The 24884-nt window shown below is 44.9% G+C and overlaps 1 protein-coding gene across 1 annotated transcript in view; it reads right to left on the minus strand.

Moving 5' to 3' along the window:
- ADAMTS17 (ADAM metallopeptidase with thrombospondin type 1 motif 17) overlaps positions 1–24884 on the minus strand; it is a 370860-nt gene that overhangs the window by 165946 nt on the left and 180030 nt on the right. Inside the window, exons 9-10 of the mRNA XM_055364140.2 lie at positions 18417–18557; positions 15852–16002 (exon numbers count right to left, since the gene is read on the minus strand). Coding sequence (XP_055220115.2) covers positions 15852–16002; positions 18417–18557 — 292 coding nt within the window. The remainder of the gene's footprint in view (positions 1–15851; positions 16003–18416; positions 18558–24884) is intronic.

Here is a 24884-nt window from a genome sequence, read left to right on the forward strand (position 1 = left end):
CCTGGGAGGCAGGCAGGAGGGGGCTCTCTCTATTTTTTCCACTTTTCCAATGAGGAGGTCAATGTTTGTGAAGGTCACAGAGTCTGAGCTGGGTTAGAAGCACAAGACTCATAAAGAAGAGAACTAAAGTGATGTAAAAGAAAGGGCATTTGAATATAAATTCAAGACCCTCAACTGAAATGATGGAAGGTCTTATTCTCAGATTGCAAAGCAAAGCCCCAAGAAAAAATGGCGCAAAATAATGAGCCCAGAGGCATGTCCTGATAAAGTCACTGGGTTTCAGAGATAAACCAGAACACTCTTTGGGTAGCCAGCACAGATAATGGGAAAAGAGCTCGGGCTGTGCAGATGTCTTTGCATCAGCCTCTCTCTACAGGCACTGCAGTGAGTGATGCTGATACAGACACAAGGAAAGACAGAACATGTGGCCCAGGAAATTTATATCAACTAAATGCTTGCTCAAGTACTTAGGCAATGGAAAAAGATTTTTGAACTTACAAGTAGTTAAATCCTTTCTGGAGAAGTTACCAGAGGACGACCTTTGGCCAACTAAGAAATGACTGAAGAACCCATAGAAAATGGGCCAGCAGTGAGCACTGATCAAAGCATTGATTGAAACCAACGCAGGAATGGGAGTTAGAGAACAGAATGCATGGGATGGAAACCCAGACAAGGCAGAAATGGCAGAGAGAAGAACCGGCTGGGAAGAAGGTGCACTGGGGTGGGAGCCGTGGGAGGCTGTCTATATGTACATCAATGTCTTTATCTTTTCTAGCTGGGGAAAGAGCAAAATATAACAGATAAAATGTGAAAACTGAGATATAAGAACTTCCAAAGGTAAAATGTTCAGCACAAAGAAAAAATAACAGAATTGGGTGGTGGAAGGAATGAAAGGGTGGGGCTTGGAGGTGGAGATGCATTCATCATGCTCAGGCAGCAGGCACCCTAAAGAGAAGGGTGACTGATGGATGAACCTTCTGCTTTCGGCGAATAGCAGACTTTGTGGCAGACAGGGCTGCTCTTCCAGTACACAACAGCTGGGTACCATAATAAAGGATAGTTCTTATTGCTGAGCTCACCCCCAAATAAAGGAAATATCCGAGGAAGCAAATACAAAACCCATACCCAGCTGTCTTTATACATATACACTACTGTATACCAATCTGTGATGAGCACATGCAAGGGTGGGTTCCCCAAAGGGCAGGCGTTGGTTGCCAACACCAATGCCCGCCCTTTCATTCCTTCTACCACCCAAATGTGCTATTTTTTCTTTGTGGTTAACATTTTACCTTTGAAAGTTCTTATATCTCAGTTGGCACTGCAGTTGGGAGAAGTCATCTGGGGCTGGCCTATCTCAGATGGAACAAGGTCAGGAGATCTATCTGAGACACCCAGATTAAACCAGGGAATCTGGAAGGGTGTTTACCAGTTCTGAAAAGGCTAGAAGCAGCCCCTTTTCAGAAAAAGGGGTTCTCGTTGAAACAAATTTAAGTTCTCCTAAAGAGAGCAATTTAGGATCTCAGAATTCCATGGTTATGTCCAATAAAGTATAAACCCACAATCAAACATGCTAATGTGAGTGATGGTCAGCAGCAACAACAAACAGAAGATTTAAACTGCCAAGGTGTTTAGGAAACAAAATTGTCAGATGCAGAATTTATAGTAACTATCTATAAAGAAATAGAAGATGAGATTACATAAACAAGCTAGCAGCAAGATATTAACACTGTTGAATATAAGAAACTGGAAATAACATTTAAAAATGAAATATATAATTGTTGAAGAAAATCAATGGATTTTGACAGCCCTGATGGAGAGAATTTGTGACTAGAAAACAGACCTGAAGAAATTATCCAGAATGCAGCCTGCAGAGGAAAGGCGGTGGGGAATATAAAAGATGGGTTAAGAGATCCGAAGAACCAAGTGAGAAATACTGATGTATGTGTCTAATCAGACCCAGAAAGAGAGAATAGAAAGAGTTGGGCAGAGACAATATTTGAGAAGAAAACAGCTGGAACAGAACACATGCCATGTAGAATAAAGACATTCTCCACTTAGGGGCAAGGAGGCAGTGTTCTACTATGGCCGCAATGATCTCTGTCTCTTAATATCACACCCTCGTGTGACCCCCTCCTCTTAAACACGGGCTGAAACTACTAACTTGCCTTTTAAAAAAATTTAAAATGCTTTAATATACATTTTAAAAAACAAGAAGGACAAAAATTATCAGTGATTTCCTGGTAATAGGGGAAGAGACTAGCTTGAAGGAGCATGGGGGGTATTTTGGGCGATGGACCTGTTTTGCAAATTGATTGGTTATATAACTCTGCATTTGTCAAATTTCAAAGACTGGGCATTAAAAAGGGTGAAACAGAAAAACCAACGAAAAATATAAGGGTTGGCTCTTTGGGGGGAACGTAGATGAACCTTTTGTTAAACAATACAAGAAAAAGGGGAGAAAAGTACAACAAAGAAGAAAAGAAAGGAGAAAACATCCAAAATGTAGAAAAATTTAAAAAAATTATCAGGGACCACTTAGCTCAGTTTTATGTATATAAGCCTGAGATGAAATGATTTTCTAAGAATGTGTAAGTGAGCAAAGCCATCGCTCGGGAAAGACTAAAAGTGTATGTAGACTCATTGACATAAAAGACCCAGAGGATGTTTGGCAATGTCCGAAGGCATTTTTTGGTTGTCACAACCAGGAGGAGTGCCCCCGAGCTATAGGGGGCAGAGGCCAAGGATACTGCTAAAGATCTTGTATTGTACAAGACAGTGCCCTGCAACAAAGAATTATTCAGCCTAAGACACCAATAGCGCTGAGGTTGGGAAACTGCTACAGAAAAACTCAACAAAAGGAAAAACAGTAAGTTACGATGGAGTATCCTGCCAGGTAACAGCTTAGCTAGGTGACCAAGGCTAGCATCACCAGTAACAAGACATAATGACCACATCACCTCTGTGGTATCCTTCCCAATAACGCGGAACCTCAATCTAATCATGAGAACACATCAGACAAACCCAAAGGCAAACTAATAGACTGGTACTCTTCAAAAGTGTCAAGGTCATGAAAGAAAAGGAAAGGCTGAGGAACTGTTATTGGAGGAGACCAGAGACATGACAACTAAACATGAAATAGGATCCTGGTATACAGAAAGGACATTGATGGAAAAACTGGTGAAATCTAAATGTATTTTACCTAATAGTATTGTACCAAGCTTAATTTCCTGGTTTTCATAATGGTTCTACGGGCATGTAAGATTTTTTTATTTTTGTTTTTTATTTTTATTTTTGAGATCGAGCCTCACTCTGTCACCCAGGCTGGAGTGCAGTGGTGCAATCTCAGCTCACTGCAACCTCCGCCTCCTGGGTTCAAGCAATTCTCCTGCCTCAGCCTCCCAAGTAGCTGGGACTACAGGCATGCGCCACCATGCCTGGCTAATTTTTGAATTTTTGGTAGAGATGGGGTTTCACCATGTTGGCCAGGCTGGTCTCGAACCCCTAACCTCTGGTGATCCACCTGCCTTGGCCCCCCAAAGTGCTGGGATTACAGGCATGAGCCACTGTGCCTGGCTGTGTAAGATGTTAACATAACAGGAAGTTGGCTGAAAGGCATATACTATTTTTTGTAAGTTTTAAGAGTTACAATTGTCTTACAACAAAAAGTTAAAAAATAACACAATTTTTTAAAAAGGACAGGACAACTCTACACTAGTCCTGACCAACTCCAAGACACACACACACACACACACACACACACACACACACACACACACACACACACATATATATATCCAGTAAAGATGTGTGGAATGTATGAATGGGATGAATACTTTCATCTGTAAACCAATGCCTGGCAAACTAAGCAGTCACCAAGTCCAGACATCACAGAAGTGCTTTATCAGGGTTGTCTCTTTCCTACCCACATCAACCTTGTGAGACAGACACTTCCTGTTCCCATTTTACAGATGAGGAAATGGGTGGACCTGTTCTAACCCAGAACACAGGCTCCTTCCCACTGGTTACACTACCTCTCCATCAGTCCCCAATTTCCTCTTCCCGCTTCCCCTGCAATCATGCATTCTCGGTGTGAGTGTCCATCCTCTCATCTGCAGTGAGATGGGGCGCTCTGTGCTCAGCGACATGCCGTTCCCTCCGCCTGCAGAGTTCTCCCTGGAAACACTGCTGGGCAGCACGCCCCTGGGCTTCAGCGACACGTGATGCACTAGAACAGGATGGAAACCAAAAAAAGGCAGCTGCCCAGGCCAAATCAGGGGTGGGGGTACTAAGACCTCCTCTCCCACTCCCGCCCCCGGCGGCAGTGCTTGAGTTGCGGTGGAAAGTCACAGTCCATGCACATGGCAAGGAAAATGAAACAGCTCTCTGGTTCTAGCATTTGTCACTTCACTGGCTACGCTTACGGTTTGTCAAGAGTCATCCCCAGCATGTTTTGCTGCATAGTTCCTCGAGGGGCTGCATGATGAGCCAGCAGGAAGCATGCATCCCTGGAGCACTGTGAAAACGCGGGAAGGTTTGAGCTGCTCAGATGGCACCATTGCTCACGTACACAAGCCTTCGCCACTTCTCTTCAAGTGGTGGTGTCCCTGTCAAGGACTGTGAAGGTCATGTTGCTGTTCTCTTGCCTCATCCTCTCTGGGCATCTGCTGAGGATTTGGAGGGCGGCTCTAACTCAAAATGATACTGAATGAGATGCTTATATAAAGTCTCTCAAAAATGTGCTGCTGATAACACAAGCCAAGAGAGAGAGAAAATAAACGCTAAGAGCTGGATGAAAAAGTGAGTAATCCAAATTTTCCACACATACTACTGCAGTGTGAAGTCTTCCCCGGGCCAGCATGCCAGTCCCACTCCTGGAAGGCTTCCTGAGTCCTGGGCGGGCCACTCCTTCCATGTTCCTGAGGGCTACAGAGACCGTCACCTGGCTGGGGTTGGGGGCTGCCGGGTGAGGGTGGGGCCCAGGACTTCAGCTGGCAGCAGGGACAAGAAAGACAACTCACAACTGGCATGGTGTGGAGAGCTCTCTGAAAAGGCAGTCTACTGTAAACTTTCAAACACTTCTGGAAAATTAGGACCATCTGCTGCCAAAGTCCAACGGCTCTGAGAGGCTGCAGATGCTGGGCAGGAAGCGGAGACTGAGACAGGCAAGACAGCTTTCAGCCTGGCATCCAAGTCCACGCACTACCGTGCAGCCCTGAGAGGGGCAAGGCCAGGCTCCGGGACCCCGCCAGGCACCCATTCTGGCCAGGTCCACCAGCATTAAAGGGACAGACCTCATTTAGATGAGCAGTTTCCTAACTAAGGTGAATGGAAGAATCTCCAGGGAAGCTGTACGGAAAGACAGATACCTGAAACCCATCTTCCTGAAGACTTTTAAGACAGAAAATCTGGAGTAAGACACAAAAACCTCTAACAGTCTCTGGAGGACTCTAGCAATCCACCAGGTTTAAAAGTAACTGGCATCAGAGGAACAAACTTTGTTGTCCCAAGGTAGAATTTTGTCACCCCAAGCATCTCTCTAGCCATAAGACGCCCATGTAAATCTGCAGGACGTGAGAAAGGAGAAAAGCCTGGAGACTGGGATTTTGCCCAGGTAGAGGTACTAGACACGGGAAAGCAATCCCTGGGGGTTCCAGGCTCCCAGAGTACCAGGAGGGATGGCGAGGACAGCACAGGGAAAGATATGGGAAGGGACAGGCCCATGTGATCTCAGCTAAACAGTGTCTCCTCCTGTCCCTCTGGCTCCAGGCGACAAGGAGGCAGAGAATGGACACTACCTAACATTTATTGAGAGTGTGCCACATGCTAAGTGCTTTAATTCAGTTACTACTAACTCTCATGTCTTCACAATGATGGATAAGTAGAGTTTATATTCCCATTCTGCAGATGAGAAGACTGAGACATAGTGAGACTAGGCAACCTGTTCAAGAACAGAGGCAGAATGGGGCCCTGGGCAGCCTGACTAGAGAGCCCTTCTCAGGCACTGTGTGATCTAGAAAACATCTCCACGCTGTACCAAAAGGCAATTAACGAGAAAAGAGAAAGGAGGGAGTATTACGCAGAAACAATTGTCTAAGACCTTCCAATGCCTATGGCCAGTCTAGATCCTGTCTTCCTGGAATGATTGGCTGACAGCTTTGTGCTCAATAACATTCTTAAACAGCGGCATAACGTGCACACCTCGGGTCCTTGTGAATGCTATGACATACAGGCACATATATGCTCGTGGCAACTAACAAGAAGAGTGTACATCCCTTCCAAGCACTACTGTGTGGCAGCCATGCCCGGGCTTTGGAGCCATGATGGTGGAATGCATTCCTGGGACGCAGCAGGGAAAGGGGTGGGTGGTCATCAAACAGCACCTTTCAACTGAAAGCCTCCAGGACCAGGGTGGTGGTGATGGGGCAGATGAACATCTCTCTCATGTCAGAAAGCGGTGGGACTTTGTGAGGCAGGGATCACGGTCAGGACAGGACCCTAACTGCACCCCTTCTTGCTCCATCTCTGGCAGCAATACACACTCTACCTTGCAGCTGACAGCGCCTGCATTGGGCCTTCTCACCCTCTGCTTCACCTGGAAGAATATCTGAGCTTAAGTAGCTTGAAAGTGTTGTTAAACAGCAACTTTCTTTTGCAGTGACTTTGCTGACAGACAGGAGAAACTTGTAATCATAAAAAAGACTGATTGGGCTAATTGCACAAAGTTTATTTCCCCTTTCTAATAAATATTTACCATCCAATGTTTATAACTTTATGTTTGGACTTTCTTGAAATGCTTTATTGAATTAAAAACATCACATTACCATTGGCTAAAAGAGGAGACAGCTGTATTTGCCAATAACTTTTGCAACAAATGCCAGTTATTGATGCCAATTTTTTTTCTAGTTCATATTTCCATAGACAGCTTTGAGCCTTACAATACCAGCATTCTGCAGACAGACATTCAGTGGTGATAGTGTGGGGGCCTCCAGAGTCCTAAGAATTAATATGGACTGTATTTTCATTTTTCTCAGTTCTCCGGTATGCAAATGTTTGAGAAACCAGCAACCTGGTTAATATTTGAAGCCTAGACTGCTCCTAAAGCAATTGCAGAAATGCTCTTCCAAGGTTATTTACCTTTGAGTAGGCAAATGATCTTTAAATGGATTGTCTTAAAAGAGCTATGAATTGTGAGTGGCAGTGAGTGGCAGCAGAACACACAGAGAGGACCAGTCAGAAAGAAGGTCCGCATTTAAAACTCCACCCAGCACCTGGCCATTCTGTGCTTCCGGAGGCACCTGATGGAGCCTTCTCAGGGTATGTGGTGAATGCATAATTATAAAATACATAAGATAACCAAGAAAACAATTAAACTGGAAGTGTTTTCAAAATATAAAACATTCTGAATTTGTAATATAGTAATACATGTGTTTGTCAACACATAACAAGATCTGGCCCTGGGTCTACCAGCCACCATCATTTTGAATTGGTGAAGAGTCTAAACAGTATTTTGAGATGTCGGCCACAATTTACATGGTATAAAAATATCTGTGATTCCGTGGCTGGGCGTGGTGGCTCACGCCTGTAGTCCCAGCACTTTGGGAGGCTGAGGCGGGTGGATCACCTGAGGTCAGGAGTCTGACCAGCCTGGCCAACATGGCAAAACCCTGTCTCTACTAAAAATACAAAAATTAGCCGGGCGTGGTGGAAGGCACCTGTAATCCCAGCTTCTTGTGAGGCTGACGCAGGAGAATCGCTCGAATCTGGGAGGCGGATATTGCAGTGAGCCGAGACTGTGCCACTGCTCTCCAGCCTGGGTGACAGAGCAAGACTCCATCTCGAAAAAAAAAAAAATCTGTGATTCCTAATCACAGTGGCAGTCACGGGTATGGCTAAGACTGCTGTGGTTTACCGCCAACGTTCAGTATGGAAGAGAATACTAACTTCCATGAGAACCTGAAGAAAATGAAAAGTATAATCTCTTTCCTATCCCGGTTCACCAATTCTTTGAAATCTATCCAAGGACCCGAGGTGAGCAGCCCTGCTTTGGTACAATAACACACGCGTGTCGATGAGAAACGCCACCCCTGAGACCAGGGAGGCCTCTCCCTCCTGCCAGGGAACAGTGTGGGCTCATCCTGAGGCATGCAAGCTATTTTCCTTCAGAAGAGGCAGCAGCAAAATGAAAACTGCCCATCACTAGTCATGATGGTATTTTTCTCAAAACATAATCTACCCAGTTTCTTTTCTTACTTCTCTATATTTCAGAAAAATAAAAAGCAAATGTTCAACTCCTCAGCACTGGTGTGGCTCACAGTTTTATTCCCTTGGCAGCGTCCAGCCTCTGTCACATTTCATCATTTTTTGTCTCATAATATACTTAAAGTTCTAGAAAATTTTAAGATAAAAGATACACAGACATACACACACATCCCCCAAAAGTGCTGCCCCATTAATGCTCAGGTGCTTTTCTAAGCTGCCTTCAGGCTCTGCACACAGCAACACCAGTGAGGGGCTTACCAGTTCTTAGCAACGGTCTTTGGGGGGGCCTAGGGCTTGGGAATACGAATGGTGTTCTCAATTCCTACATATGAATGGGGTTAAGAGAACAGAGTCCTCCAAATTCTTAGAGTTTTAATTCCTTCACCCCTAAAACTCCTGACTATGAACATTTTTCTTTCGTTTTACAGCATCTAGCAAGTAGTAGTATTTTTCATATTAAAGAAGGCCAACATTGGTTTGAAGAATACTGCTGAGAATTTTGCATCAAAGTTCCCTCTGCAATAAGTGCAGGCACCTTAAGATGTCACGACACCACTGGTGTGACTGCTGATGAGAAAACTGGACCGTTAGTACTGTTTTTCTGGAGATACAGGATGGTCATGGGGCCTGCCTCACGAAGACACACATCTAAACTGAACATGTCAAGAACCCTAATGTAATGAGAATTGTATATGTTTATTAATGGAATGGAGTATAAATGGTTAATATGCATTTATGATCCATCCTGGCATGATCTGTTTCTAATGTGCTTAATCATAGGAATAAGCAATATATGAAGACATTTTCTTTTCTTTCTTGGCATATTAGCTAAAACTCTGTTGTTATTTATTGGTTGCTTTACTTAGTTGACATTCTAATCTTTAACGCATCACATTCTGCCTTCATGTAAGATTATTCCAGGCCGGGCACAGTGGCTCACACCTGTAATCCCAGCACTTTGGGAGGCCAAGGCAGGGGGATCACTTGAGGTCAGGAGTTCGTGACTAGCCTAGCCAACACGGTGGAACCCCATCTCTACTAAAAATACAAAAATTAGCTGGGCGTGGTGGCACATGCCTGTAATCACAGCTACTCGGGAGGCTGAGACAGGAGAATCACTTGAACCTGGGAGGTGGAGGTTGCAGTGAGCTGAGATCGAGCTACTGCACTGCAGCCTGGGTGACAAGAGTGAAACTCCATCTCCAAAAAAACAAAAATTATTCCACCTTGTATATAGTATAAAAACTGTATAATAGTATACAGTTATGTGTTGCAGGAAGTCAGGGACCCGAAACAGAGGGACCAGCTGAAGCCATGGCAGAAGAACGTGGATTGTGAAGATTTCATGGACATTTATTAGTTCCCCAAATTAATACTTTTATAATTTCTTATGCCTGTCTTTACTGCAGTCTCTAAACATAAATTGTGAAGATTTCATGGACACTTACCACTTCCCCAATCAATACCCTTGTGATTTCCTATGTCTGTCTTTACTTTAATCTCTTAATCCTGTCAGCTGAGGAGGATGTATGTTGCCTCAGGACCCTGTGATAATTGTGTTAACTGCACAAATTGTAGAGCATGTGTGTTTGAACAAATATGAAATCTGGGCACCTTGAAAAAAGAACAGGATAACAGCAATTGTTCAGGGAATAAGAGAGATAACCTTAAACTCTGACTGCCGGTGAGCCAGGCGGAACAGAGCCATATTTCTCTTCTTTCAAAAGCAAATGGGAGAAATATCGCTGAATTATTTTTCTTAGCAAGGAACATCCCTGGGAAAGAGAATACGTGCCTGGGGTATAGGTCTACAGACGGCCCCCCTGGGCGTGGTCACCTCTTATGGTCGAGACTGCAGGGGTGAAATAGACCCCAGTCTCCCATAGCGCACTCCCAGGCTCATTAGGAAGAGGAAATTCCCACCTAATAAATTTTGGTCAGACTGGTTGCTCTCAAAACTCTGTCTCCTGATAAGATGTTATGAATGACAATGGTGTCCGAAACTTCATTAGCAATTTTAATTTCACCCCGGTCCTGTGGTCCTGTGATCTCGCCCTGCCTCCACTTGCCTTGTGATATTCTATTACCTTCTAAAGTACTTGATGTCTGTGACCCACACCTATTCACACACTCCCTCCCCTTTTGAAAATCCCTAATAAAAACTTGCTGGTTTTGTGGCTTGGGGGGCATCATGGAACCTACTGACATGTGATGTCTCCCCCAATGCCCAGCTTTAAAAATTTCTCTCTTTTGTACTCTGTCCCCTTATTTCTCAAACCGGCTGATGCTTAAGGAAAATAGAAAAGAACCTACGTGACTATCGGGGCAAATTCCCTGATAGTTATGCATCACTCAACAATGGGAATACGTTCTGAGAAATGCATCAGGCAGACCTTTCATTGTGCAAACATCATAGAGTGCACAAACCTAGACGGCATAACCTACTACACACCTAGGCTCTGTGGTGTAGCCTATTGCTCCTAGGCTACAAACCTGTATAGCATGGTACTGTACTACTACTACTACACCACTGCCTGCTGTAGGCAACTGTAACACAATGGTATTTTGTGTGTAACACAATGGTATTTTGTGTATCTAAACATCGAAAAGGTATAAAAATATGGTATAAAAGGTTAAAAATGGTACACCTCTATGGGGCAGTTCCATCATAATCTCACAGGACCACCACCACGTATGCAGCTGATACTGACTGAAACCTCATGATGAGGTGTATGACTGTGCTTCCATTTCTCCCTTTCTGGCCTTTGTACGAATGTCATATCTTTTACTTTTATGTATGTGAAAAACCCTAAACTAATGTATTAGTTGTTTCCTATTGCTGCTACTACAAACTTAGTGGCTTAAAACAACACAATTCTCCTACAGTTCTGGATGTCAGAAGTCCAAAATCAGTCTCACTGAGCTAAAGCCAAGGTGTCAATAGGGCTGGTTCCTTATGCGAGGCTGTGAGGTTTCCTTGTCTTTTCCAGCTTCTCATGGCTGTTGCATTCCTTGGCTCCTAGCCCCTTCCTTGCATCACTCTGACTTCATGGTTCTATTGCTACATCTCTTATTACTCACCCTGATCTCCTGCCTCCTTCTTAGTAACGACTCTTGAGTACACTGGGCCACCCAGATAACCCAAGAAAATCTCCCCATCTCAAGATACTCAGCCACACCGGCAAAGTCCTTTCACCATACAAAGTAACATTCACAGGTGCTGAGGATAGGACATAAAGATCTACCACAATTATATTCTTACTGTTTTTCATAAAACACAGTTGTTTAAATGATCAATGATCTTTTGAAGACTTTGAGTGTATCTAAATCTATCATATATTTGCCCACGAAATTACTACTTCCAGGGCTCTTCATTTCTTTGTGTAGATCCATATTTCCACCTAGTATCATTTTCTGCAGAAGATTTCCTTTAATATTTCTTATAATGTGGGGCTCTTGGTGATATATTTTTTTCAGTTTTCAGAAAAACTGCATTTCACATTTAATTTTGAAAGATATTTTTGCTGGGTATAGAATTGTAGGCTGACAGTCTTTTTTTTTTTTTTTTTTAGTACTTTACAATGTTTCTCTGTTGTCCTTTCACTTACACTGCTTCTAATGAGAGGTGTACTGTCAGTTTTACCTTTATCTGTATATAACTTATCTGTTTTTCCTCTGGCTCCTTGAAGATTTTCTCTTTTTCACTACTTTCAAACAATTTGATTATAATGAGTATTTTTCTAGATTTCTTCATGTTTCTTGTGAATTAGGAGATGTGGATGCTGCACAGGTGGGCAGGGGAGGGTACCAGATTGTCATCTTAAAGAGGGTAGTCAGGGTAGGCCTCATTGAGAAGCTTATATTAAAAAAAAAAAAACAGAACTTAAAAAAGGTGAGGGAATGAGTCATGTGGATAACTGGGAGAAGAGTGGCAGGGAGGAGTAAACAGCCAGCATGAAGCAACTGTGTCCCTGGTGGGGTCCAAGAAGAAAAGGAAAACCAGTACAGCTGGAATAGAGTAAGTGCAGGGGAGCATAGGGCAGGTTGAGGCCCAGAAGGAAGAAAGGAGAGGGCACACGCCCGCACCAGCAAGGCTGCATTGCAGGGAAAAATTGATTGATAACAGCATATGTACGCTCTCCTGCCATACCCAACATCAACCACAACACAGTCCTACAAAAGCAGGGAAGGCGCAGACTGTTGATACAGCAGGGCCTGGAGCCCTGAAGTGTGGCACTGTCTTCACCTGGATTTGACTGATACATGTCCCAGGCCTAGGGCAGCATGCCCCAAATCCTTGGTTCTCAAATGGTTCACTGGGAAACATCTGGTCTGCTGCATTTTCTTCCCCAAAAGAGTGTGAGTGTGTTGGATAGAGTTCAAATAATCAGTATGTCAGTATGTTCAGTTCTTTGTCCTCCATTTTAAAGTTTAACTTCCTCATAGTTTCCATAAACAACCCTTTCCACCAGTTTTAATCAGTAGTTCACATCTGTTCCCCTGGTCACCTGCTGTGACCTAAGTCACCTTTAGATCCCTGTTCCTAACCGTTTTTCCTGCCAAACTGCTCACCACACCACTCTGGCTTATACCCTTTCTCTCTTTAAAATAGCCAATCAGAATTAGCTTAGACTGTGTGGTCCAATCCTAGCCAAAAGGGGAATAACGCAGCAGTAGGGGCTACCTGCGTCAGGAATAAGAACCCCTTCCTCTCCCTTGTTCAGGTGTGCTCTCGCCATTGCTCCATCCATGAGTCACACCTTCTGTCTTTTGCTGAGAAAATTCTTTGAGTGCTAGTTCTTCTTTTCGGCACTGAGGAATAAGCATTTGTTTCTAATAATAGTGACATTTTCTCCAGTGTGCACAATCACTGCTACCCCACAGTCAGATTCCTCTAAAGAAAGTGTCACTAGCCTTGCAAGCAGGACAATCACCACTGACCAGCTGAGGCTGGTGGCCATGAAGGGGACTGTCATTCCATCACTCCCCTAAGAAATCCTTTCTGCTAGTTATTGGAGAGGAAAAAACACATTTATTTGATTGCTGGTGAAACTCTCGAGGCAAAAGCAAACAGGAAAACATATTTTGCAATTCCCTGGGAGCCCAGGAATAAATGTTCAGCTTCAATGTAAAAGGCACGTGGGAAGATCTCACTTGATATGCATTTGGATTTTGAGCTTCTAGGGAGAAAGGAGTCACAGAGCTGAGCGAATCATTGCTTGTTGCCCTCTAACTGAATTCCTCTAATGAAAATATGATTCTGAAGGAAAATAAAATACCACATCCCCTGCCTCCTCTCTTTGGGGTCTGTCTTTGAATGACAGTAGCTTTCCTTTCCTCCCTCAGTAACAGATACCCCTGGGCTCGCCTTCCAGCCCACCCCTTTCCAGCTGGGTGAGCCTGGCTTGTTTCCTAATCTCTCTTAGCTTCTATATTCTCATCTGTTAAAATGGGGTTAAAAGCCCTTGCCTTTGGGGTTGCAGTCAGGGTTATGTGTGACAGTGCAAGGACAAAGTCCAGCCTGGGAGACTGTGAGTCCCCAGTACAAGTGCCTCCCTCCCTCTGTCCCTCCTCATCCAACCGGGATGCAAGTGCTTGGCTCCTAGAAGGGAAAATAGCTCCAGCTCTCATGGAGCAGGCAGTCTCTTCCCAGCCTCCATCCCACTTAATCCTGCCCTGTAGGAACAGCTCAGCCTGGCCCGCCACATCTCACTGGCCCTGCGGAGGACTCCACAGTGGGCAGAGTGACCACTCTGTCCCTTGGCTCAGCTAGGCACTATCCACTTCCCCAGCCCCCGTGTCTGGGGCCCTTTTCTCTGCCTGACGTCTTCCCTGGTTATCCCATCCACACAATCTCATGCTGTCTCCACATCATCAAGGGACTCCCTGAAACCTGCTCTTTACTGGCATCTCGGTGCCATCCGTGCACTGCAGGGACTGAGAAGGCAGACAGGACGCCTCTTGGCAGGCACTGTGCGTGTGCATGAGCCTTAACACTCAAGCCACACAGTGGCTGATGGTGAGTTTGGGCACCGCTGTAGGATGCTGGGGACAATCACATCCTAGGGCTCATCACATCTCCCCATGGAGGTGTCCTTCAACCCTGCTGCTGGGGGCAGGAGGTACAGGCATCCAGTGGGAGGCTGACATGGGTGACAGCTTCCCACTGGTCTCTGGAGGGGACCCTCGCCGGTGTGCTCCCCAGGGGAATGGCAGGGCAGAAGCAGCACTACAGTGTGGATAAACGTCCTTTGGGGAAACAGCCAGTAGGAGACAACAGCCTGGTTTTAAGGAGCTGCCCTTTTCTGCAACCCCAAAGGTGGCAGGCAATGCTCCAACTGCAGGTTGTGTCCCAATTTCCTAAACTAACTTATACTCAGACAGGAAGCACTCAAGAGGCAGCATCTGTCTCCAGGAGTCCGGGCTAATGGGCACTGGGACCGCATTCTGGAGGCAGCCTGCATGTGCCTGTGTGCTTTGGTGCTGCTCCCGAGTGCTTGCTCCAGGAACCTGCCCAGCCATCCACACATCCTCCTTGGGACCAGGTGTGCTTCTGAGTGCCGGTGCTGGAATAGCCCTCCCTCAGGCTGACCACCTGCTGCCTGGCTGCTGAGTTCCACATACCCCTGGCTGGTTCCCCTACTTCTGTCCTCCTTCTCCACAGGATGGTGCAGGTTCTGCTCCCCTAGCCCCGTCACTGCCAGGGCCAGGTGGACCACAGGCTCCTGGCCTTCCCCTGTGGCCAGGGCCTTCCCTGTCTGCTACACAGATGGCCACAGGCATGGAGACTGCCCTGCCCTGGGTACCCACATGCCCCTCTTGGCACCCTCCACCCATAAAACCAGCCAAGTCACAGACCTTGCTGTTTGCATCATGGTGAAAAAGTGTGCAATCAGGGGTGAATGAGACTTGAGTTCAAATCCTCGCTCTACTACCTACTAACAAAGTCATTTTCAATGTTTGTTTACTTTGACTTGGTGATGTCATCTGTAAACCAGGGACAGGATCTCGGGAGCTATGGTGAAGACTAATTGGGATCACACATGTTGGAAGCGTTAGTACCAAACACATAGGCATTGCTCAACAAGTGGTAACTGTTTAATGGGGTTATGATCATATAATCAATTTATTACTTGTTAAATTTTCCCAATTTGATACGCTCAAATGTTTAATAGTTTTAACCCTCTTGTTGATCCATGCAGTGTTTGAAGTCAGGCGACAGTGTCCTGCGTCTCTAGTGTCCTAAGGTTTCCACATTAAAATGTTAGGCTACCGGAGTCAGTAGTAACCCTGAAGCATTCCCCTGCAAAAGTGCCCGTGTGGGGGACTGTGTGTAGATGTGTGCGTGCAATTGCATGTGTAGGTGTGTATGTGTGTATGGCTATATGGGGTGCACATGTGCAAATGCCTGTGAGGGTGTGTTTATGCATGTCTCAGTATGTGAACGTGTGTGTGCACATACATGTATACGTGTGCTTGTGTATGTGCATGTGCTGAGTGTGACTGCCCATGTCCTCCCGCAGAAGCCACACCTGCTGTGGGAGGGCCGGACCCACGCTCCGTCCCGAGCCAGCCCTCCCACGGCTGCTTACCTCCATGTTTCTGCAGAAGGTGGCATTCATGCCAAACAGGATCTGGCACTGCTCGTTGGCACTGTAGTGCATGCCCGGCAGCTTGTGCGGGAGGCGTACTGTGTGCTGGCTTCTGGGGTCCGTGACTAGCAAGCAGGTGCTGACTTTTGACCTGAAACAGCCGAGAGGCAAGTTGACTTGCAAATGTACTGCCTAGATTTTTTTGTTTTTTTGTTTTTGTTTTTGTTTTTTTTTGCGTTTTCAGTCACTGAGAAGAAGGCACCTCTACATTCCTTATGGAAAAACGACGCAAGCACTGGACACACAGACTGTGCTTTTTTGCTGTGCATTCCTCCTTTTCTACATGGCCAAATGTGAATCTTCGCTCTGAAGGCAGTAAGAACCTGGAGACTCGGGAGAGGCGTAGGAATGACATCCACAAGGCTGATGGACTTTTACTGGGGAGTTTGAAAGCTTTCTTTGATGAAAATGATTTTGGAATAGATTATCGTATTTTCTTAGACTATGGCTTTGAGCAAAAGCTATCATGAATAAAGAACAAGTTAGACTTGTTTTACTTTAAATAAAATTAAAGTGCTTATTTCCAACTCTTCAGGTTCTTTTAGAGTGCTTGTGGGACCTCGGTGTCTCACTTGACCACGCTATCCCTGAAAGCCACTGGCAACACCCGCCGAGGACTTCAGGATTTCAACTGGGGTGGGAGCATTCATTTACAATGAGAGATGCGTCTCTAAAAGAGTGAACTGGGCGCCGGGTTCGGGGGCTCACACCAGTAATCCCAGCACTTTGGGAGGCTGAGGTGGGTGCATCACTTGAGGTCAGGAGTTCAAGACCAGTCTGGCCAACATGGGGAAACTCCTGTCTCTACTAAAAACACACAAATTAGCCAGGCATGGTTGTAGTCCCACCTGTAGTCCCAGCTACCTGGAAGGCTGAAGCAGGAGAATTACTTGAACTCAGGAGGCTGAGGTTGCAGTGAGCCAAGATAGCGCCACTGCACTCCAGCCTGGGTGAGAGAGTGAGACTCTGACTCATAAATAAATAAATGAATAAGTGAACTGGGGATTGCGAGGCTCTGGCTCGAAAGGAGGTTACTTACTACAATGCTTTTATTTCTCAATTTCTAAAGGCAGATGGTTTAAGGCAGAAAACCCAGTCACTTGCCAAGATTCTTAAGGAAAGAGTTGCATGAACACAAGACACAGACTGATCCTGGTTTACTTCTTCTGGGCTCACACACACTACTTGTCACCAGTGCTATGTACATGAGCAAATAAAAACACCTGATCTTGGCCGGGCGCGGTAGCTCACACCTGTAATCCCAGCACTTTGGGAGGCCGAGGCAGGCAGATCACTTCGGATCAGGGGTTCGAGGCCAGCCTGGCCAACATGGCGAAACCCCATCTCTACTAAAAATACAAAAATTATCTGGGTGTGGTGGCATGTGCCGGTAATCCCAGCTACTGGGGAGGCTGAGGCACGAGAATTGCTTGAACCTGGGAGACAGAGGTTGCAGTGAGCCAAGATCGCACCACTGCACTCCAGCCTGGGAGACAGAGTGAGACTCCATCTCAAGAAACAAACAAACAAACCCAACCCATCTTGTGGCCGTGACCCTTCTGGGTAAAGTGAAATAACATCAAGGGGCTTACAGCATCTCCTAAGATCTGTGGTATCAAATACTCAGTGGGAAGTAGACTACATTAAAAGTAATGAGTGCATTTTAAAGCTGGTTTACCACTGAACAATTTCCCCATGAACAAGGAACGTCATGAAAAAAGACCCAGGATGGCACCTTTGCCACTACATCCTGAATTCATCGGGTACTTGAATGTGCTACCGGACTGAGAAGCTCCACCTGCAGGTGAGACTCGCCGACTCACTGCCGTCTCCCAGGGTGCATGAATTAATACGGCTTAAGTAGTTCAGTGACCAGGGTCCCCACAGCCACTCTGTAAACCCAACCCTGAGGTCTTGACACTAAGGGACCCGCACCGTCCACAGCTACAGACTGTGACAAAGGTCTGAAATCAGATGGCCGATTCTTCCACAGAAATCTGAGAATGGAAGGCTGCAGATACCTTCTGGGAAGAAAGTAGCAGTGAGATAAACACAGACCTCCCCTCCCCAGAGGTGAGGAAGGTGAGCAAACCCACCCCTCATCCCCCAGCAAATTCACTCCCTCTCTAAGGAAGCAGCCTTCATCTCCATACCAGGAAATGCTCCATTCTGCAGCGGCCCAGGGGCGCCCCAAGGTGACCACACAGTCACAACACTGCAGAGGAATGAAATGGGTTTCTTTTCAAGACAGGGTGACTATGTTGACATTTGAATCGATCAGCAATTACGTAATGATCACCCACTGTGTACCCATCGCTGGAGCAGATGTGCAAGTGGGAGATGTCCTTGCCATTATAGGACACTGTGCTGACCGCCTCTTGAGGCTAGATGCAAATCCCAAAAGAGAGTCATTTCTCCACTTCACACTTGCTGAGACTCCAATACTTTCGTCTTTTTGAAGTACTTTCGATTGCACTCATCCTATAGAATAATTCCAGGACTTACTTGAGGAAGTTTTCAAGGTCATCTCGGCTGCAGGAGGACCAAGAGAGGTCACTTGGGTTCCGGCCTTTCACCCACTCTCCTGACATGATGTGGGACCTGCCAGCGCAAGATGAGTGGTCATCGTCGTGGTTCATGCCCAAGCTGTCCAAGAAGGAGGAGAGAGGGATGCTTATGCTACAGGCTTCTCATTTCCAGTTCCCGGTGCTAGTGGACCATGCTAAGGTAAATCAAGTCTTAAAAACAAAAACTGACGTAACGTGAAAGTGGTTCTCACACAGCAGACCCACAGTCATGTGTTTTCACAGAAATAGAGGGTGAGGATTTCCTTATTTAGTGAATGAAGATAAACTGAGCAAATGACAGACACTAATAGCATTCACTAAGTAACAAAAAATCAACAAAGTATATTAACTCTGATAATTAACTGTGACATGATAATTCTTAAATTTTAAGCTTCTGATGGCTAGACTTGTTTTCTTACATTAAATATTCCAATGTTCATGGTTTTGGTGTTTCTGTTCCTTAGAGATAATCACTGTGCTAACAGGAATCACTGGGTACCATCCTAGACATTGACTTATAGAATGATCTGAATCTAAGCCTTCAAACTCATTACAGAGTACGGCTTTTCTATCTTTCACATCTAACAAGATCATACCTGTCACCTTCCCTATTCAGCTATATCTGAGAGATACCAGGATGCCTGTCTAGGCCTGGAGGGCTCATCACACTGTGAGCTGAACAGTGATCTTAGCTTATACACGTGCCCTTACTGGGGTAAGCCAAGACATGCAGCACACAAGATCCAGTGGCCCACAGTTTGCTGACCCAGAGTTATTATGCCCCAATGTGTATAAGGATGACCATCTTTCAACAATCTCAGTGGAACAAAAACAACAACAAAAAAGAACATGTACTTTCATTCATTCAAAAATATTAGACACTTTCCAAGTGCCAGGTAACGGACCACAAGGAAAAGACCTCAAATCACTGCCAGCTTGGGAGAAGAGATGAACACTGACAGAGATAATGATAAAAGAGGTTTCTAAATTCTGCTCTAGAGCCATGTTTTCCTAGTTTGCTCATAGATATCTGACCATCTTCCGTCAACTCCCCTGCTTGTTGCCTAATGGTGGTGTCTCCCCAACAGAAACCCATCCTGTCTTCTCTGCATGCCTGCAGGCCACCCCCACACCCTTTTGCCTACAGAGATGCTCCCTTGGCCAACTCCCACGTGCAGTTGGATCAGCTAAAGTCAACCATGTCCTCTGGAGGATCCGCTGCCTGGCGCTCATGTGTTCTGGAACTTTGGGCTAGCGGGGCCCTCTCTGATCACCCACATGTGACTTCCCCCATCAGTGGAGAGGGGGCATCCTTACCAATCTTCCATTGTATTTATTCTTAAACCTACTGATGTCAGTGACACTTGTTCTTTCAATTCATACATGTGGCTACATGTTGGGTTAACCAACGAAATATGGGGACAAACACCAAGCTGTTGTTCTCATGAAAACAGATTTAGCCAGTAGCTAAGATAGACTGCTGTCCAACTGGGTGTGGGCAAGACAACTGTGAAAGATGAGGAATAAATCATAAAAATCTGCTCCAAGGCTGCTTCACAAGTCTTTTACAATCCTTTTTATGTGTATACAAACACACAGACACACACACACACACACATGCATATATAAAAGAAACTGGATTCAAACTCTCATTATAGGCATGCTTTGTGTGAGGAAGGTGTATTAGTCCATTTTCACACTGCTATAAACTGTTTCACACTTGAAACTGGGCAATTTTTAAAGGAAAGAAGTTTAACTGACTCACAGTTCTGCCAGGGAGACCTCAGGAAACTTACAATCATGGCAGAAGGTGAAGGGGAAGCAAAGACCTACTTCAAATGGTGGCGGGGAGAGAAGCACAAGCAAGGAAAATGCCAGATGCTTACAAACCCATCAGATCTCGCGAGAACTCTCTCACTATCACAAGAACAGGACAGAGGAAACCACCCTCGTGATCCAATCACCTCCCAGCGGGTCCCTCCCTCGACAAACGGGATTACAATTCAAAATGAGATTTGGGTGGGGACACAGCCAAACCATATCAGAAGGTGACATGGAAGTCCTACTGGCAGACACCCGTCCTCAAAGAAGAGGCTTTCCCCCTCCATTACAAAATTGTTGAAAAAAACTAATGTTTTTATAGCTTAAGTTAAAACAAAATGTCTAAGGCACTTACATATAACATCTTGATATTTCTCCACTTGAATCAATTTTTTGCTTAATTGGTCAAGTGACCAACTACAGTCATTTCTGAAAAGGGAGTGTCTGCATCGTCACCTAGGTACAGATGGCCATATTTTCGCGTGGTCTGGACTGCTATCAACCTCAGACCTTCCTGACTGGAGGCCCACAGGCTCTTCCAACTCACCCTATTTTCTCAGGGCAGCAGAAACTGGTGCAAAGCGAGCATTTGGTAAAAATATTTATTGAATGAATTATCTGTTTAATACCAAAGAAAGTGCCAAAAAATATGGGACAACTCATATCCGGGACAAGTGTGTTGATCTGGCGTGGTGGCAGACTGCTTGGCAGAATGGCAAAAGCCACCTCTCGTTAGATTCAGTCTCGTCCTCATGCCTCAGTGTCAGGTATCCATCCAATTAGGGTTAAAGGAAGACTGAAGAAATTATCAGACAAATATGGGCAGTGAGAACAGTTTAGCTATATATATATATTTTTTTCTGAGATGGAGTCTTGCTCAGTCACCCAGGCTGGAGTGCAGTGGCAGAATCTTGGATCACTGCAACCTCTGTCTCCCGCGTTCAGGCTATTCTCCTGCCTCAGCCTCCCGAATAGCTGGGACTATAGCCACGCACCAGCACGCCTGGCTAATTTTTGTATTTTTAGTAGAGACAGGGTTTCACCATGTTGGCCAGGATGGTCTCAATCTCTTGACCTCGTGATCTGCCCGCCTTGGCCTCCCAAAGTGCTGGGATTACAGGCATGAGCCACTGCTTAATGGTCACTTTGCTGAATAAAGTGAGTTCTATTTTTTCAATGCAATTACTCAGCTTTTTACTTTACTTTTGGGTGAGCAACAGAAAATGTTTACTTATATACAGGTGCATGAGAAAGCAATCTCCATTCAGCTTTAAAAAATCCTGTTACAAATAAAAAAGATTTTAAAAATATATTCATCCGTGGCACCAAAAAAATTCTTTTTACTTTCACTCTCAGTATGAATTCTTTTTTTTAAGGCTCATTTTCTTTAACTGTATTTTATAGTGGTAAAAGCACTTCACATGAGAGCTGCCCTCTCAAGTTTTTAAGCTTACAATACAGTATTGTTGACTACAATTGCAATGCTGTTCAGCAGCTCTCCTGAGCTCCACTGAAACTCGATGCTTACTGATGAGCAGCTCCCCCTTCCTCCTCCCTCCAGCCCCTGGCAATACAAGCCCACTCTTTGATTCTATGAATTTGACTATTTTAGATGCCTTACGTAAGTGGAATCCTGCAGTATTTTTCCTTCTGCAACTAGCTTATTTCATTTAGCATAAAGTAACGGATTAAGTTTTAAAATATATATGAAGCTCCTACAACTCAACAGCAAAAAAACTAACAACCCAGTTAAAAATGGGCTAAAGACTTGAGAAGACGTTTCTCTAAAGAAGACATACAAATGGCCAGCAGGCACATGAAAAAAGATGCCCAACGTCACTAATCATCAGAGAAACACAAATCAAAACCCTGATGAGATACCACCTTACACCTCTCATCATGTTTACTACGAAAACACAAAACATGACAAATATCTGTGAGAATGCAGAGAAATTAAAACACCTGCATGGCGTTGGTAAGAATGCAAAATGGTATAGATGCTATGAAAAAAACAGTACGGAGGTTCCTCAAAAAATTAAAAATAAAACTACTGCATGATCCAACAATTCTATTTCAAAATATTTATGCAAAAGAATTGAAACCAGAATCTCCAAGAGACATCACTCCCACGTTCAGTTACAGCATTATTCACAATAGCCAAGATATGAACCCAACCTAAACAGCCACTGATAGATGGATCAATAAAATGTAGTCTATACATACAATGAAATATTATTCAGTCTTAAAAAAGGAAATTCTGCAATATGCAACAACATGGGTGAACCTTAAGGACTTTATGTTAGGTGAAATCAGCTTTTTATTTTCTTCTACCTGGTAGCTTTTTCTTTCTCTATTTCATGTTAACTGTTGAAGGAACTGACTGGTTTTTCAATTATGCTTAGCAAAGGACATCAAAAGTCAACTATCTTAAATTTGACTTAGGGTTTGATTTTCTTTCTTTAAATAAAACTGGTGAGAGTTTTTTTAAATGAGGAGGTCTTCTGAAAGTTTTGATGGATTTCAATGAACTCTGCCAAATGTACAGAGGTTATAGAAATAAAATGTCTCATGAAAAAAGTGGCTCCAGCTGCCACCTCATGGTGTAACCATTGCATGTGGACCAGGTCAAATTGCTATCTCCAGCCTTGGCAGGCATGGTCCTAATCAGCATTAACAATGTCTCTTCATAAGGGTCACAACTCACAGACCCTGGAGTCCTAGTCTGAGTCACAGACTAGAGTCTCTACTTGGAACATGATCTTGCATTTGGAAGCAACGAGGCAAAATGCAAGGCCTTCATTGTATCAATGATGTGAAACATTCAGGAATGTAAGCCTAAGAGAAAGGAACGTTTTGCCTCTTTAAGAACATGCATAGTTTCAGGAAGCCACAGGGTCTGGAACCATGAGCTGGGTTCCGGGGAAAATCATCTGGGAACTTACACAGAGGTTGCACTTGCCTGGGTCACTGCCCCTCAAATACCCCACTCAGAAAACCCGTTTCTCCTGGAACGGCCCCCAAGTAAAGAGGGTCTCATTAGTTGCAGTGTCAAACGTTACAAAATTTGCACATTCACCAAATGGATACAGCATTATCTTACTGTGAGAAATATTCAAGTCCCTTAAGAAAACAACTCTCCCTGTAGGCATTCTCTAAAACCTCTTTCCCTACCTTGGCCAGGATCAGAGGCATCTCCCACCTCAGGCAATGAGAACTTTTCAAACCTGGGGCACAAGTCGATGGAGGATCAACACATGAATTAATTATTCTAACTGTGCACTTGGACAAGCTGCTCCCATTCTCCCTGGCTGGGATCTCCTGGGCAGCTACCAGAAGGGTTTTTCAAACATGGATGTTGCTTGGAAAACCACAATGGGAGGAGACTCAAGCCCTGGGAGGATGGTCTCATCATTTATGGAAGAAAATTTCATGAGTTTTCTCAGTGGACAACTTGGTTATCAAATGAAAGGGGCTCCTTCTTCCCACAGGGCCTCTTCTCCTGGCCAGAGAACCTGGTGATTCAGGAGACACACAGGATGGTTACAAAAGCGCTCGGAAAAGATGGCTGTGCTGTTGGCAACTCCATATTCCTCACAGGGATGTGGCCGACCGAAGCACACCACGTCCAGTGAGCGTTTCACTCTGCCGGCCGAGAGGACTTCCCCAAGGAATGTTCCAGTCAGCAAAATCAGCCGAGTGGGATTCTTGGGTTTCTGGAGCTTGTCTCTAATACAGATCACGCTTGATCTCCTTTAAAATGTTTACATGCCAAGCGGCTCATCACTTTACAGTTCGATTAACCAGCATTGGACCGGGAGGAGCCTTGATACTTGAGGCTGACATCAACTACTGTCTAGGCTATTTTTAGTTTAAATTAAAGATTACTTCGACTGAGAAACTCATGTTATTTTAAGTTTATGTCCCAGGGCATTTATTATTTCTGGCAACATTATATTTAACGAAAACGTGTGGTGTTAAGTATGCCCAGTAATTTTAACTTTCGGTGACTGTGGGGCTGAAGGCACAGATGGGCCTTGTGTCTCACGTGGCCCAGCTTTATCAGACACAGTCATAACTTCATGGCCTTGAGTTGATTTTATCTTAAAATAACATGCTGCTCTGTATTTGTTTTGGGAGACACAAAGCACACCATGCGGCGAGTTCTGAGAGGATTCCCACAGCGCTCGACCCCTCCTGGCTTCCGAATCTCGCAGGACATGAGCAGGTGTTCTAGACGGAACCTCTGCCACTCTAGAAGCTTCAGCTTTACCTGGCTCTGAGCCTACCTGTCTCTCATAAGCTTTGGGATTTTGATGTCAGGTGTAGGAGTCAGGTCCGGTCTCACCTCAAAGTAGTCTTGGCTGAGTCTGTGGAATGAAGCCCCAGAGTGGGATGAAGAGCTTGGGCTCTCGTGAACACAACCTCTCCATGGAAGGCTGACTCCAGCCCTACTTCCATAGCCCTGTGGGGACACTGCCTGGCAATTCTTATTCAATAGATGCTTATTGACTTTGCAGTAACTGGAATGGCCCATGGCAGTTTCTAAGAAATAGTGGGCAGATGTGTATTTGTTATTGCTAATCAA

The sequence above is a fragment of the Gorilla gorilla genome, chromosome 16 (assembly GCF_029281585.2).
Source record: "Gorilla gorilla gorilla isolate KB3781 chromosome 16, NHGRI_mGorGor1-v2.1_pri, whole genome shotgun sequence".
NCBI classification, from domain to species: Eukaryota; Metazoa; Chordata; class Mammalia; order Primates; family Hominidae; genus Gorilla; species Gorilla gorilla.